Source organism: Gouania willdenowi, chromosome 7, assembly GCF_900634775.1.
Source record: "Gouania willdenowi chromosome 7, fGouWil2.1, whole genome shotgun sequence".
Classification (NCBI taxonomy): Eukaryota; Metazoa; Chordata; class Actinopteri; order Blenniiformes; family Gobiesocidae; genus Gouania; species Gouania willdenowi.
Window position 1 is genome coordinate 14360212 of NC_041050.1, and position 14426 is coordinate 14374637.

Consider the following 14426-nt stretch of genomic DNA (forward strand, 5'->3'; position numbering starts at 1 on the left):
AAACAAAATACTAGTTTTTGGAGTCGCTGCTTTTACTTCTCAGAACCGAATGTAAAGCTCAATTAGATGGATTTCTGAGTGCACATATTGTGCAGCTGTTTGTTAATAAATGTTCCTGTGTGGCATTTTGCATTAACAAATTTAACCCAGAATTGTCTCTCTGGTCACAATTTATTTAATAAAATTATCGAAATTTATATCGTATATATCACCAGTTTGAGAAAACATATTTTGGGGGGGGGGAATTAGATGCTACTCGGTGCCCCCGCAATTTTCTTAATGCCCCCCCAGTAAATGCTGCCTGGCGCCGACTCTGTTCTGGTGTATGGTCAGTGGTATGTTATATATAATGATATACAACATATATTTTGAAAAATTCATTTTTTATACAATTTAATAAAAATGAAACATTTAGATAAATGACGAGAAATGATGTCAACTGCCAGTCTTCTTCAGAAAAGCTTAACATATTATTCAAAAAGAAGACAAAAAGAACTTGCTGGAATTATTACGCGGAAGTCAAGGAAACATCAAAACGATCAGCGGATGCCTTTGAGGAATACTGGCAGTTGACTGATGAAACATGTCAGGGGATCAAAATACATTTCCTGAAATTAAAAAAAAAAATGAAACCTTAACATTATAAAAAAGAAAACAAAAAGAGTTTGCTGGAATTATTTCCTACCTTTTTAAGTTACTGCAAGCCTTCCATATGATCTTATCCTCTGATTAAAGTGAAATCGTGAAAATATAGTATTTAAGAAATGCATTTATAACAGGTAGCCCTTCTGATTATACAGTACCTATGAAGGTTGGTGACCCCTGTGTGTGTGTGTGTGTGTGTGTGTGTGTGTGGCGCCCTTTAGTGTTGAATAAGTTGAGTCACTACAGAAATCTCCAAGGAATTCCTTTATTTGACTTTTTGTCAACACGTTCTTCTTCTACTTTCGTTGTTAAATGTTTTATTGAGTACAGAAAGTTAGAAAGGAAAAAAAAAAACAAAAAAGACGGAGCTGAACTCCAAAATGAAAAAGCAACAACAGTGCTAGCAATTCCCAAATATACAAATAAAGCTAAACACAGCACACTTAACCTAAAAACCACACATCAAACCCCAAAATTAATTACATGCAAAATCAAGAGAAATTTCATTAAAACTATCAGATCACACAATTATGAAAATAACCTGTAGATGCTGTTACATGTTACTGAGTAAAACATATTGTAGCGTTTGCGGCCCGACACTACGGGGCTAACTAGCCGAATGACGAGGACACAGAGTGGCTGCCGTTCAACCGGGTGAACCGGGTTTTATTACCCTCAAGAACAGGCTAATACTGGGTTGGAGGAGTGCCGAAAATAACAAAAACGGAGAGCTAACTCGGCTAGTAACTCGTCGTGGCGTCTCACTTTTTCTTCCTCCCCGACTCTTTGCCTTTTTCCGTCTCCCTCCGCCTTCTTCACCCCACACTACCCTGATCCTTCCGCTCCAAACAAAACTGGCCTATCCTGACTAACTAGGACAACTCCTTCCCCCACAACTTCCCATCAATCCCCCCCAAAGTCCTGCAGGGTCGCTACACAGCCCCCCCTTCTACTTCCTCGTCCCCGAGGAAGAAGAAAGTCTTGAAAGTGACCCGGAGGGCGCCGTTCCCTCTGCGACCTTCTGACTCCACCATCCAACAGCAGGGTCCCAATCGTTGTGGCATTGTCCCTAGGCACCAGGGCTCCAAGCGGTGTCACAGCCTCTCCTGGCGGCACATCCTGACGCCGCCTTGGTGGGGCCCTATTGCGATGTGACGATCTCACCCGTGCCCTAGAGGTTGTCACTGGAAAGGCGGGTTGCTGCTTCCCCCGGTATGGTGCCATCCTATCCCTGTGCAGCACAACCGTGCGACCTCTGGGAGCCAGTTTGACTCGATACACAACTTCTCCAACTCTCTCCACCACATAACAGGGCCCAACCCAGTTGCTGTCCAGTTTGGGGCAGCGGCCTTTCGCTCTCTTGGGTCCATACACCCAGGCGAGGTCCCCAGCCTGGAAGTCCTGCCCCTTGGCTCGCAGGTCATAGCATCTTTTCTGACGGACCCCTGCCTGTTCAGCCTGACGTCGGGCAAATCCGTGGGCCGCCTCTAGGCGGTCCTGTAACTGCCTGGCATACTCTGGCCCAGCCATGGCATCTGGTGCATCGGGTGGTCGTCCATCCATAGGCCAGCTCTGGTGGTGTTCTAAGCTCCCTGCCCAACATCAGCAAAGCAGGAGTACAGCCAGTGGATTCTTGGACCGCACTGCGGCAGGCCATGAGAATGAGGGGTAGCTGCAGGTCCCAGTCACTCTGATCTGGAGCGGTGGTGAGGGCTAGCTGAGCGCCCAAGGTCCGCATGAAACGCTCCACCAGCCCGTCACTTTGTGGGTGCAGGGGAGTGGTCCTTGTCTTCCGGATGCCCAGCTGGTTACACATAGTGGTGAATACCTCCGATTCGAAATTCCGACCCTGATCGGAGTGGAGCACCGAGGGGGTCCCGAAGCGGCTGAACATTCCTTGGACCAAGGCTTCGGCCACGGTTGTCGCCTCCTGGTCCGGAATGGGGTACGCCTCCATCCACTTTGTAAAGTAGTCGATGGCGACCAAAACAAACCGGTTACCTCGGCTGGTACGGGGAAGGGGTCCCAACATGTCGACTGCCACCCGGTCCATAGGCGCCCCAACCCGGTGCTGCTGTAAAGGTGCACGTGACTGACCTTGGGGACCCTTACGGGCAGTACAGGAATCGCAGCGGCGGCAGTAGTCCTCAACATCCCTCCGACTCCTGCCCCAATAGAATGCTTGTCTCAGCCGCCTCAAAGTCTTTGTGACTCCAAAGTGACCCACTCCAGGAAGCCCATGGTGTGCCTCCAACACTTTGTCACGGTGGTTCTTTGGCACAACCACCTGCCAACGTGGCTCTCCGGTGGCTGGCTCATGCCAGCATCTCTTCAGGACTCCTCCCTGCAGCTCCAACCCAGGCCACTGGGACCACAGGCCTCTGACAGTAGCTGACTGAGCCACAACATCGTCCCAGGGTGGCCGGTTGTCCGCCTCCAGCCACTCTATGACCATTTTGAGGTCAGGGTCTGCGGCCTGCAGCTCACCCCAACCCCTTACATCTTCAGGTAACAGGGCCCGGCAGATCACATCTCCAGTCGGTCGGTTAGTTGCTTCCCGCTCCTCCGCCCTGTTGCAGTGTTGACATGCTGGTGCACACGGTCGGCGGGAGAGGCTGTCCGCATTTGTATGACTCTCTCCGGCTCTGTGTTGTATGGTGAACTGAAAAGCCTGAAGTTGTTCAATCCACCTGGCAACTTGCCCTTCCGGTTCTTTAAAAGACATGAGCCACTTCAAAGCGGCGTGATCCGTGCGGATGGTGAACGGAAGGCCGCAGAGGATGTGCTTGAAGTGGTTCACTGCGTCGATCACTGCTAATAGTTCTCTGCGGGTGACACAGTAGTTCTTTTCTGACTTATCCAGGGTACGGCTGTGGTAGGCAACCACCCGTTCGCCACCAGGGGTCAGCTGCGAGAGTACAGCCCCAAGACCTGTGTTGCTAGCGTCTGTATCTAGGATGAACGGCAAAGCTGCGTTTGGTGCGACCAGCACTGGGTCCTTACACAAGGCCTGCTTCAGCTCTCGGAAGGCGGCATCCTGTTGGGGTCCCCACACGTAAGGTCTGTCTTTCCGCAGTAAGTCAAACATGGGGGCACCTATAGTAGAGAACCCTTCCACGAAACGCCGGTAATAGGAGGCGAGCCCTAAAAATGATCTCAGCTGGTGAATGTCCGTGGGGGTTGGCCAATCCCTGACAGCAGCTACCTTGTCTGGTTCTGTCATGATCCCCGCTCCGCTGACTCTGTGACCCAAGAAGGAGATCTCCTGCCGCAGAAACTTGCACTTCCCCGGGTGAAGTTTAAGTCCGGCCCGGTTAATCCGCTCTAGTACCTCCCCCAGGGCCTCAAATGCTGAGTCAAAAGATGGTCCGTGGACAAGGAGATCATCGAGGTAGACGAGGCAGCGTTCAGGCGACATCCCCAAAAGGACCTTTTCCATTAGCCTCTCAAATGTGGCCGGGGCATTACATAGTCCGAATGGCATGGTGGTGAACTGCCATAAGCCACGTCCCGTGGTGAAGGCAGTCTTGGGTTTGTCCTCTGGGGCCATGGCCACCTGCCAGTACCCAATCTGGAGGTCCAATGAGGAGAAACATGCTGAACCGGCCACATAATCAAGGGACTCATCTATCCGTGGCAGTGAATAGGAGTCCTTCACAGTCCTGTCATTCAGCGGTCGGTAGTCGACGCAGAACCTAGAGCCACCATCTTTCTTAGGGACCATTACGACTGGTGACACCCATGGGCTCTCCGATGGCTCGATTATGCCAGCGTCCCTCATCTCTTGTATCATCTGATCAGCCGCAGCTTGCCGGGCTTTGGGTAGTCTTCTTGGTCTCTGGCGGATAGGCTGTGCATCCCCTGTTTTGATAAAGTGTTGAACCAAATGCGTTTGACCAACATCACTTGGGCCAGTGGCAAAACTGTGTCGATAATCAAACAGGAGGTTCCATAGCCTACCTTGCTGCTCCGGGTTCAAGCCCTCCTGGTTCCTCTCCCAGATGTCTTGGACCGCTTTACTGGCTGCTGACTCTGCTTCAGGAATCGAGGCCACACACACAGTCTCTACGGCCGCAGGGAGATGTGTCTGAACATGTGCATCTGGTTCTGGGGTTACGAGGTGGTCATCCATCGGTGGAAGGGGGACATCCGCAAACGGGGCCTCCCATTGTGGTGGGCCCGGGACAGAAGGCGGGTCTTTCTCCCCACTATGGTTCTCACACAACTTCATGTCCATTTTCAACGTGTGGTTATTGTCCAGGAATGGAACGGAAGCCCCGTCTTTGAATGTCGCAGTACGTGCCCCGAGGTCTAATGTCACCCCTGCCGCACACAGAAAATCCATTCCGAGTAAGCAGTCCTCTTTTATTTTGGCGACCCAAACTGGTTGACAGGCCGAGTAGGGCCCTATTTCGATGTGAACAGTGCTTCTTCCGAGCATGGGAGCCTTCTCTCCGGTGACTGTGGTGAGTCGAATATCAGCGAACTCAGTTCTGATACCTGTCGGCATTAGGTCAGGGTGAAGGAGCGACACAGTGGAGCCTGTATCTAGTAGCCCTTTGGTCCATTGGCCATTAACTAACAGAGCTACCCTACAGCAGTTAGTGGAAGCTGCGTTCAGATTGAGGAGAGCATGGTTGACAGGGGGGCGGAGCGCTTTCACAGCAGGTTGTGTCTCGTTTTCTGTGGGGAGCGAAGGGCGGCTCGGGTCTCCCCCCTCTACACCGAGCCTCTGGAGTTTCCCTGTTCCGGTATTTGCAGGGCAGAATCAGGCACCGGGCAAACACGCCATGTGTGACCTCTCCCATGGCATCTCCAGCAAACTTGGCTCTGTCGGTCGGCCGGAGACATCGTTTTACGTTCTGAGCCTGCCTGGATAGTGACAGGTCCAGGAGACTGAAGGCTATGGCCACTAGGCGGCATGGAGACCTGTCTCGGTTGGTAGTCCAAGCCTTCCGTGAGTATGTACTCAACTGCCAGCGCTTTCTCCAGTGCTGCCTCCAAAGTCTGTGGGTCGGAGAGTCGGACTTGCTGGCGTAATGGCGGGGGTAAGAGACCACGGATGAAAGCTTCTTTAGTTAACACCAACCGCGTGGTTTCATCAAAGTCAGGAAATCCCCTTTGTGCAAGGTAGCGCAGCTCCGCCGCAAACACACCTAATTTTTCTCCAGGTTCCCGCATGCGCTCGTTGAACCTCTGCCGCATAACGACTGCAGGGGTAGTGCTCCCAAACCGTCTCTGCAGGGCCATGGATATAGCTTGTGGATTTTCCAGGTCGGCAGCGGTGATGTCCATGAGTACTCTTCTTGCCTCCCCCTCTAACGCGGAGATCAATTGAACAGCCTTTTCCCCCGGGGACCAGCCGTTGGCCGTGGCTAGCAACTCAAACTGCGCACAGTAGGTTTCCCAAGAGGTGAGGCCATCATAGCGTCCCACTTTAATGCTGCCGCTCCGGGAAACGGGTTCTGGGGCTTGTTTCTGAAGAGCAGCCAGGGCTGTAGTGAGGGCAGTAGTAAGAGCGGGGACCAGGTCACTCTGACAGTGGACAGCAGCCATGGAGCTAACAGGGGTTACAGCCACTGGAACATTAGCATGGTTAACTGGGGTGCTGTTGGTGTCATTATCATCAGTTTGGCTCTCATTTTCACCCAGTTTAAAAACAGAGTCTTGTGTTTCCCCCATAGTGAATGCTGTGTTACATTTAGAGCTATTCAGGACACGTTCAAATGCACGCTCCATTGCAATACTCATTCTGTGCAAAAAGTCATCTTCTATTTTGGCTGTAATGTGTTTTTGCAACTCTGGGATAGTGCTTTGTTGGCCCACCACTTTACCTTGAGACACAGCGGTGACGTCATCGTTACTGTGGCTGAGGCAGGACGTGCGCGCCGACAGACCGTCCACCTCTGTCTCATCTGCGCGCTGCCGGTGTGTCGCCGTAAATTGAAAAGGATTTTTTTTCATCACATCGGGGACTTCAGTCAGCAATGTGGCCATCGGTGAGTTAAGCTTCTTTTCTTTTCTCCTTACCGCTTGGCTGGTATCAGCTGGTACTCCCGTAGGTGTGTCTGGCGGGGTGTATGGGTTGAAGTGGTCGGACTTTCCGATCCGTTCGGCCATCTCGGTCCTGCAGTAGGCTAGTAGCTCGCTGTTGTAGCCCACGTATGTGAGGGGAATGGAGGCTTGGCTATCCCACTTCTGACACCAGTGTAGCGTTTGCGGCCCGACACTACGGGGCTAACTAGCCGAATGACGAGGACACAGAGTGGCTGCCGTTCAACCGGGTGAACCGGGTTTTATTACCCTCAAGAACAGGCTAATACTGGGTTGGAGGAGTGCCGAAAATAACAAAAACGGAGAGCTAACTCGGCTAGTAACTCGTCGTGGCGTCTCACTTTTTCTTCCTCCCCGACTCTTTTCCTTTTTCCGTCTCCCTCCGCCTTCCTCACCCCACACTACCCTGATCCTTCCGCTCCAAACAAAACTGGCCTATCCTGACTAACTAGGGCAACTCCTTCCCCCACAACTTCCCATCAATCCCCCCCAAAGTCCTGCAGGGTCGCTACAATATGATTCCAACGTGAAGCATTACTTTGAACAAAATCACACGATAGTCTGGCTTTAAATGGAGTAAATTATATTGAAGAGCTAAAACTGAGTTAAAATGAAGGTAAAAAACCGTCTACTGTGCTCATCAGCACGCTCTCTTTGAAGATAAATAGCTGCAGTGTTAGAAAACTCCACTCTATTTCAAATACATCACATTTATGTCTCTGTTTTTGAGTCAAAATGCTTTATTGGCGCTCTCTCTCACTCGTTATCGAGTAGTTGTTGGGCCAGCTCAGGTGGTATTATGAATCCCTCCTGTGTAAAAACAAAAACAAATACTGTGTTGTTAAGTCGAGCCATGCAAAGGTCACAAAGCAACAGCAAACACATCTTAAGAGCTTGTGACAAAACGTTGCAGTAGCTGAAAGCTGAGTGATCCTCTCTGAGTCCCACACCTGCTTTTAACCAAATCACAGGCTGAGAATGATGAATGCAAACGATACAGCATTGGAGTGACAACAGCCTGGAGAGATCCTAACATGCTCCACTTCAACACTCTTCAACATTTTGTCACAACTCACAAATGAACCACTTTATATTCTCATGCTCAGTACATCAGCAGTGTGTGCAGAGACAGAACCTGAGGCTTTTTGTCAATGCACCACCGATCAAAGTGCTTCTTGGCTGCTTCCAAGGTCTCCTGGTCCGTCTTCTTACAGTAGACTCTGAACAGTTGCTCCTCAAATTGCTGTGGAAGCAGTTTAGACACCTGAAAACAACAATCAGATCAGCTCTTTTTAATCATTGGTTTTGAGACAGGCAGTGAAAGCTATTTATCCTTATTTGAAAGACAAAGTGCAAAGCAAATAGAAAAAGTAAATGAACTCATGTTTGGTAATTAAAGCTGAGGCCTTTGCTTCCTACCTCCTCTTTGGAAAGCTTGATGGCTTTATTTATGTCCGTTTTGCGATAGAAATGCACATCTTTAATCCTATAATCTATATTGACTGACTAAAACAGAAATAAAAGGCATTTTGATCAGAGAATGTGGTGGAACATAGATGAAAAGAGAAGCATCAGAGACACCACAGAGAATATCAAGAAGAAGTTTGATTTAAACATAAAAAACTCACAGTCACCATGATGTCATCAGCACTGAGATTGAAGGGTTTGGCCAGCCTTTTCTCCCATATTTGGGGCTTTACCTTGTTGACAGAACAAAATTTTGCCTTTTTTATTGTTTGTACCATGAAGTGAAACTTGGACTGGTTTCCAACAAAATTAAAACAAAACAACGCTCATGCACTATCATTTAGTTATTAAAGTTGTAATTTAAATGATAATTTCTCTAATAAAATGAGATAAATTTGATTTTTTTGGGGTTTATTGATGCTGTAGAAAAAAGCAATATCATATTCATATAAAACCTTTACGGCCATTCCCTAGAATGATTTAAAGTTTACATTTAAAACCACAGACAAACACATCAAATGTGTGTCTGTGGTTTAAGTATACTGGTTTGATGAGATGACGAGACACACGCACGCACGCACGCACGCACACACGCACACGCACACGCACACACACACACACACACACACCTGGGTGAGGTTTGTGCGTTCTCCTGTCTGAATTTGGCCCAAACACTTGTAGAGTTGCCGTTCAATGATGTTGCGTAAGATCTTCCTCGCCTCCTCTAGTTTTGGATCGGTGGAGTTCAGTATTTGTTCAAAAACCTGATCTAGAGGACAGAGAGAGCAAAGCACAAGCAGACACATGAGTTAAAGAAATCTCAAAACATGTTTTAAAAACAACAACTAATACGACTAATATAACTTTGACTTTATTACCTGATGATTGTTTTGATTAAAACCCAATAATTGTGGCTATTGAAGGCCTTCAAATCTACACAGTCAGGGTTTCCATTGACTCACCTTCACTTTTTCTTAAACAAAGCAAACCTAACTAACTGTAACAGTTTCAGCATCCATTACCTGTCAGCTTGGTGTACGCCTCTGGGTCATCGATGGCTGTGGAGAGAGTGAACATCTTCCCGCCTGATCCCTCAATTCGAATGTGTTCATCTGCTTTCACAAAGGCCTCTGCGATCCTGCAGCAAGCAGTCAGGTCATCACTGGTTGGTAAAAGCTTTTTTCTCCTTGTGCAGCAAATGAATGAGATGTAAACTAATTACTCACATGTTCTGAATGATATCGGAAACTCTGTGCTGGCAGGCTCTTTGATGGAGATAGGTCCTGGTGTAAAACATGTTATACAGATTGCTGGCCTCCTGTATAAATAAACAAACAACATTTCTTTTTATTTTACATTGAATGGCATTGAAAACAAACACACACACAGCTTAAACAACCTGCTTGGAGAACCCATCTATAAACAATACAACAATATCAGCCAACAGAGTCAGAAAAATCCTGTGACTCATGAGTCGGATTCTGGGAAATTAATACATTGGTTCCACTGGTAAATGGTTTTAATAACTGGTATTTACTATTGATTTAATTGATTTGCACCTTGTCTCTTGTGCAGATTATCTTTTTCCCGTCCACTTCACACACTCTGGCAAACTTTATGAAGCGATGATAGTCAAAGTTGTTCTGGATGCCCAGATGGTAGCAGTCCCTTATGGAGAATAGATTGAATTTAGTTAAGATTAGGATATGAGAGAAATTTGAAACAACATCAGGGAACAACAGACAATACCTCGCAAGGTAGTCCCACTTATCCACATCAATGCCGTTTCTTTTATTGGCCACAATTTCATAAAGAAATTATTTGTCCTCTGGACGACCTTTGTATGGCCACTGCAAGAGAAGAAGCAGATTTACTACAACTGTAGTAAACAAATGTAAAAGAACATGAAGGTTTAAACAAAGCAGCTTACACCTGACATATTTCATTGCATGAGACCAAGAAATATGCTGTGGTTTCTAAGCCTAAATAACTGACTTTAATTAAACAGAATCAGTCCCATTTACCCAGGGTTGTAGGAACTGAGCTAACATTGGGGCGGTTTGACCATCAGTCAGTGTCAGTGTACTTAATGTAAACTAACATGCAGCCATGTAATACCAGTAGCCAATATACATGTTCCTATACATTGTGTAAATGAAATATCTGCTGCTGCTTTAGGACTTGAGGTTTTGATATGCTCTTGTACATGCAGAATAATTTCTATTTTTTTCCATTATAAACCCAGTTGGATGATTTACCCTGTTTGTTGTTGTTGTTTTTTCTACTCTAAAACCAAATGAAAAAAACAAAACAAAAATCACACATGCATCAGCAAAAGGGGAAATGGAAACATATGAAATTGAATAAACATTTACCCCTGTGAACAGAATCTGTTTGTTGTCCACAAAACACTAAAAATATTATTACATTTGAATCATGTTAAAAATGATCTAAAAATTGAGACATTTTCTTTCTAATACCTGGTTGTCTGTCTCATCCGTTTTATGTTCCTGCATAGCCTGTAAAAGAAAGAGCAATTACTTAAAGTAACATATACAGTAATATCAACACTGAACTAATGCTTCATTAAGGCTACCTGTTTATTCAGGTTTTGTCATATACACTACAATAAAGTTTATTTTATCTTAAAGAATGTATGCAGCTGATTAGCAGACAGTGTCTCCTCGAGGGATCTTGTGTTATTGATGAATGCAGGAAACTTCAGGCATTCAGTAATAGCTGTAGACGTCTGTGTTTGATCACATTTACACAGTTGCAACTGTTTGTTTTGTGCTCTGATTTTCATTTGTCAGTCATTTGTTTGAAAACCTTACCTCACAAACTCAGTCTCACCTTTTGCTCTGGCTGTACTCCCATCTCTCCTTCTGTCTCTTCCTGTTTAAGATAATAAAAACCAAATTACTTGTATAAATATTCCTAGAGTATAATAATAATACACTTCTATGTATATGTACTGTATATAAAAAATTATGCATTTCAAGGCTTGGCATATTATTGGGTTTCTTTCCTTTGTGTGTGAAAGGTGTGGTATGTTGCAGAGTGAACATCAGTAGTCACTGTCAGTTTAAGTATAGCTACAGTGTGTAATAATGATGAAGCTTCATGGTTTCATTTGTTAGCATAATGTTTAGTTAAAGAGCTACAACACCACTTCAAACCTATACTAAACCAGAACTAAGCAGGGCCCATTCACTGTTTCATTAAACTATACCAAGCAATCATGTAATCCACAAAGAAGAAAATAAATACTAGCATTTTCAAATCTCTCATCACACTTTCAGTGGTGATTCCATAAAGTTGCAAGTCTTTTTATTTTATTTGCCCATCTTTTCTTTCAAATGTGTCAATGTTATATTGTGTGTGTTGCAGTCAGAGACTCAGACAGGGGTGCAGGTGCAGGTGCAGGTGCAGGTCACTGAACTCTTCACCTCGCTTCTCGGCCTCTGATTGGATAATTGGTTAACAAGCCGTCTATGGCAAGCCTTTTAACATTTAAAAAGTCTGGCTGACATGTAGCAATTTAGTTTTCACTAGTGGAAATTACATTTGAACATGTTGAAATGTAATTTTGACATGTTGAAATGTAATTTTGACATGTTGAAATGTTAATTCAAGATATCTGTAAAGCCATTTTCACACGTAACAAATATATTTCTACATGTCAAAATGTCATTTCGACATGTAGAAACTGAATTACAGATATCTGCAATTACATTTTTACATGTAACAATTATATTACAGATATCTACAATTACATTTTTACATGTAACAATTATATTAAACATATCTGCAATTGAATTTCCACGTGTGGAAATGCAGTTTCGGATATGTGGGCGAGACAATGACGTCATTTCGGATATGTACTCCAAATTACCATATTCATTTCGGATATGTGGGTGGGATAATGACGTCGTTTCAGATATATGGGCGGGATAATGACGTTGTTTCGGATATGTAGTCCAAATTACCATATTATTTATAGATATCTACAATGTTATTTCAACATGTGGGAATTCAATTGTAGATATCTGTAATATAATTTACATGTAAAAATGTAATTGTAGATATCTGTAATATAATTGTTACATGTAAAAATGTAATTGTAGATATCTGTAATATAATTGTTACATGTAAAAATGTAATTGTAGATATCTGTAATATAATTGTTACATGTAAAAATGTAAGTGCAGATATCAAGAATGACCATTTTCACATGTGACAATTGAGTTGTAGATATCATGAATTAGAATTGCCACATGTCAAAATGTCATTCTGGATATGTCGACGTTGAATTACAACATGTAAAAATTGAATTGCAGATATCTGCAATTCAATTTGAATGGAAGTCAATGGCACATTTTGACATGTTGTAATTAAGTTACAGATATCTACAATGACCATTCTAACATGTGACAATTGAGTTGTAGATATCTTTAATTAGAATTGCCACATGTCAAATTGTCATTCTGGATATGTCGACGTTGAATTACAACATGTAACAATTGAATTGCAGATATCTGCAATTACAATTACCGCTACTTATTAAATGTTAAAAGGGCTTGCCATACGCCATCAGCGGGAGGGGGAGGGGGAGGGGGCGAGAGCGCACAGGAGCAGCTCTTGCTCTGAAAGTATATACTAGAACTTCATGTCTTTTTACATTTCACCTAATACTGTCACGCCCCTGGGCGTGACTTTGGTCCTCCTGTGTTCCCCACTCCATTTTCTTCCCTGCTTGTGTGATTGGTGGAGTCTGCTGGAGCTACACACCTGTTGGCCATCTGCAATCAAGCTGCTGCAGTGAAAGACCCAGCTCTCCAGACAGACTCTGCCAGATTGTTCCGTCAGCTTGATGGTGATTTTGGCAGTCGGCTATTAAGTGACTTACTACACTTATCAGTGTCTGATAACCTGAAACTTACTTTAATCTCCTGTGCTCCTAGTGCCTGTGTGGGGAAGACTCCGAGGACCTGAGACCTGCATTGCTGGAACTGATAAGAATAAATTGTCAACTTTAACTCCTGTCTTGTGTCTGTTTTGGGTAGTAAACTACTAAACCCTAACAGAACAATCTGGCCAAATGAACCCAGCAGACCAGGACAGTGTGAAACAGGCTCTAGCCGCCCAGGGAGCCCTTGTCGGCCAGCATGACCAAGCACTACGGGAGATTATGGACAAGCTTGTGGCATTGTCCACCAACGTTACCCGCCTTGGAAAACAGGTGGGCCAGCTTTCTGATCGTCTCTCTTCTGATCCACAACCTGCTCCCATTTCCCAGTCTGAGGCCTCCTCACTCCCTCCTGCTCCATCTGCCGTGGCTTACAGAGAGCCTCACATTCCAACTCCAGAGCGTTACTTCGGTGATCTCGGTGCGTGTGGACGGTTCCTCCTCCAGTGTTCTCTGGTATTCGACCTGCAACCTCTCACCTATACTACAGATAAGTCACGCATTGCATTTGTTATGAGTTTACTATCTGGCAAAGCATCTCAATGGGCTACTGCTGCGTGGGAGAGTCAAGCCACTTATTTTGCATCATACTTAGCCTTCTCTAATGAAATGAAGAAGACATTTGACCACCCATTAAAGGGAAAAGAGGCTGCTAAAAGATTGTTAACTCATAACCAAGGATCATCCCCAGTTGCCCAGTATGCTATTGATTTCCGGATTCTTGCTAATGAAAGTGGCTGGGATGACGTAGCGCTACAAGATGCATTTGTACGAGGCCTGTCTGATAATGTGAAGGATGAGCTCGTAGTTCGTGATGAAACGAAGAGTCTTGAAGAGCTAATTTCTTTAGCTACACGTCTTGATAATAGACTGAGAGAAAGACGTAGAGAGAGAAATTCACGCCAGCCCTCATTTCGTGGTCCCAATGTACTCTCGCCTTCTTCTGCCCCTGCACCAACCAGTTCTCCTCCTATGCTTTTTAGCCACGGCAAGTCTTCCGATGCTGAGGAACCAATGCAACTCGGCCGGGCTGGACTTACTCAAGGTGAGCGCCAACGCCGTCGTAGGTTTGGACTATGCCTATACTGTGGACAAGAGGGGCATTACGTCTATGCTTGCCCTGTGCGACCAAAAGATTAGGCTCACCAGTGAGTGGAGGGATCCTGGTGAGCCAAGCTACCTCTCCACAATCTACTACTCCTGACCGGCTCCTTGTCCAGGCCTCTTTACTGTGGTTACGTGAGTCTATTTCGTTCCTTTCCTTTATTGACTGTGGCGCAGATGACAATTT

General features: G+C 45.4%; 3 protein-coding genes across 3 annotated transcripts in view; all 3 read right to left on the reverse strand.

Annotated features, from left to right (window-relative positions):
• Positions 1-14426, reverse strand: part of LOC114467603 (DNA topoisomerase 1) — a 703770-nt gene that overhangs the window by 189685 nt on the left and 499659 nt on the right. The gene's annotated exons all lie outside the window — the stretch shown is intronic.
• Positions 1-14426, reverse strand: part of LOC114467610 (deoxynucleoside triphosphate triphosphohydrolase SAMHD1-like) — an 87280-nt gene that overhangs the window by 54589 nt on the left and 18265 nt on the right. The window lies entirely within an intron of this gene.
• On the reverse strand, positions 7298-10009 carry LOC114467617 (deoxynucleoside triphosphate triphosphohydrolase SAMHD1-like). Its single transcript, XM_028454058.1, has 9 exons — positions 9916-10009; positions 9726-9834; positions 9393-9484; positions 9189-9304; positions 8796-8935; positions 8328-8399; positions 8119-8205; positions 7835-7963; positions 7298-7509 (listed from the first exon to the last, which is right to left on the reverse strand). Exons 3-9 carry the CDS (start codon positions 9461-9463, stop codon positions 7456-7458), a joined length of 669 nt encoding a protein of 222 aa, XP_028309859.1. The 5' UTR covers positions 9464-9484; positions 9726-9834; positions 9916-10009; the 3' UTR covers positions 7298-7455.

What these genes read in the sequence shown, in the direction of transcription:
- LOC114467617 (XM_028454058.1), bottom strand. Translation starts at nt 9,463, where the DNA reads ATGTTTTACACCAGGACCTATCTCCATCAAAGAGCCTGCCAGCACAGA. An exon ending in AACGCACAAACCTCACCCAG is followed by an intron (nt 8,400 to 8,795) that starts GTGTGTGTGTGT and finishes TCTGTCAACAAG; the next exon opens with GTAAAGCCCCAAATATGGGA. An exon ending in TCAAGCTTTCCAAAGAGGAG is followed by an intron (nt 7,964 to 8,118) that starts GTAGGAAGCAAA and finishes TGTTGTTTTCAG; the next exon opens with GTGTCTAAACTGCTTCCACA.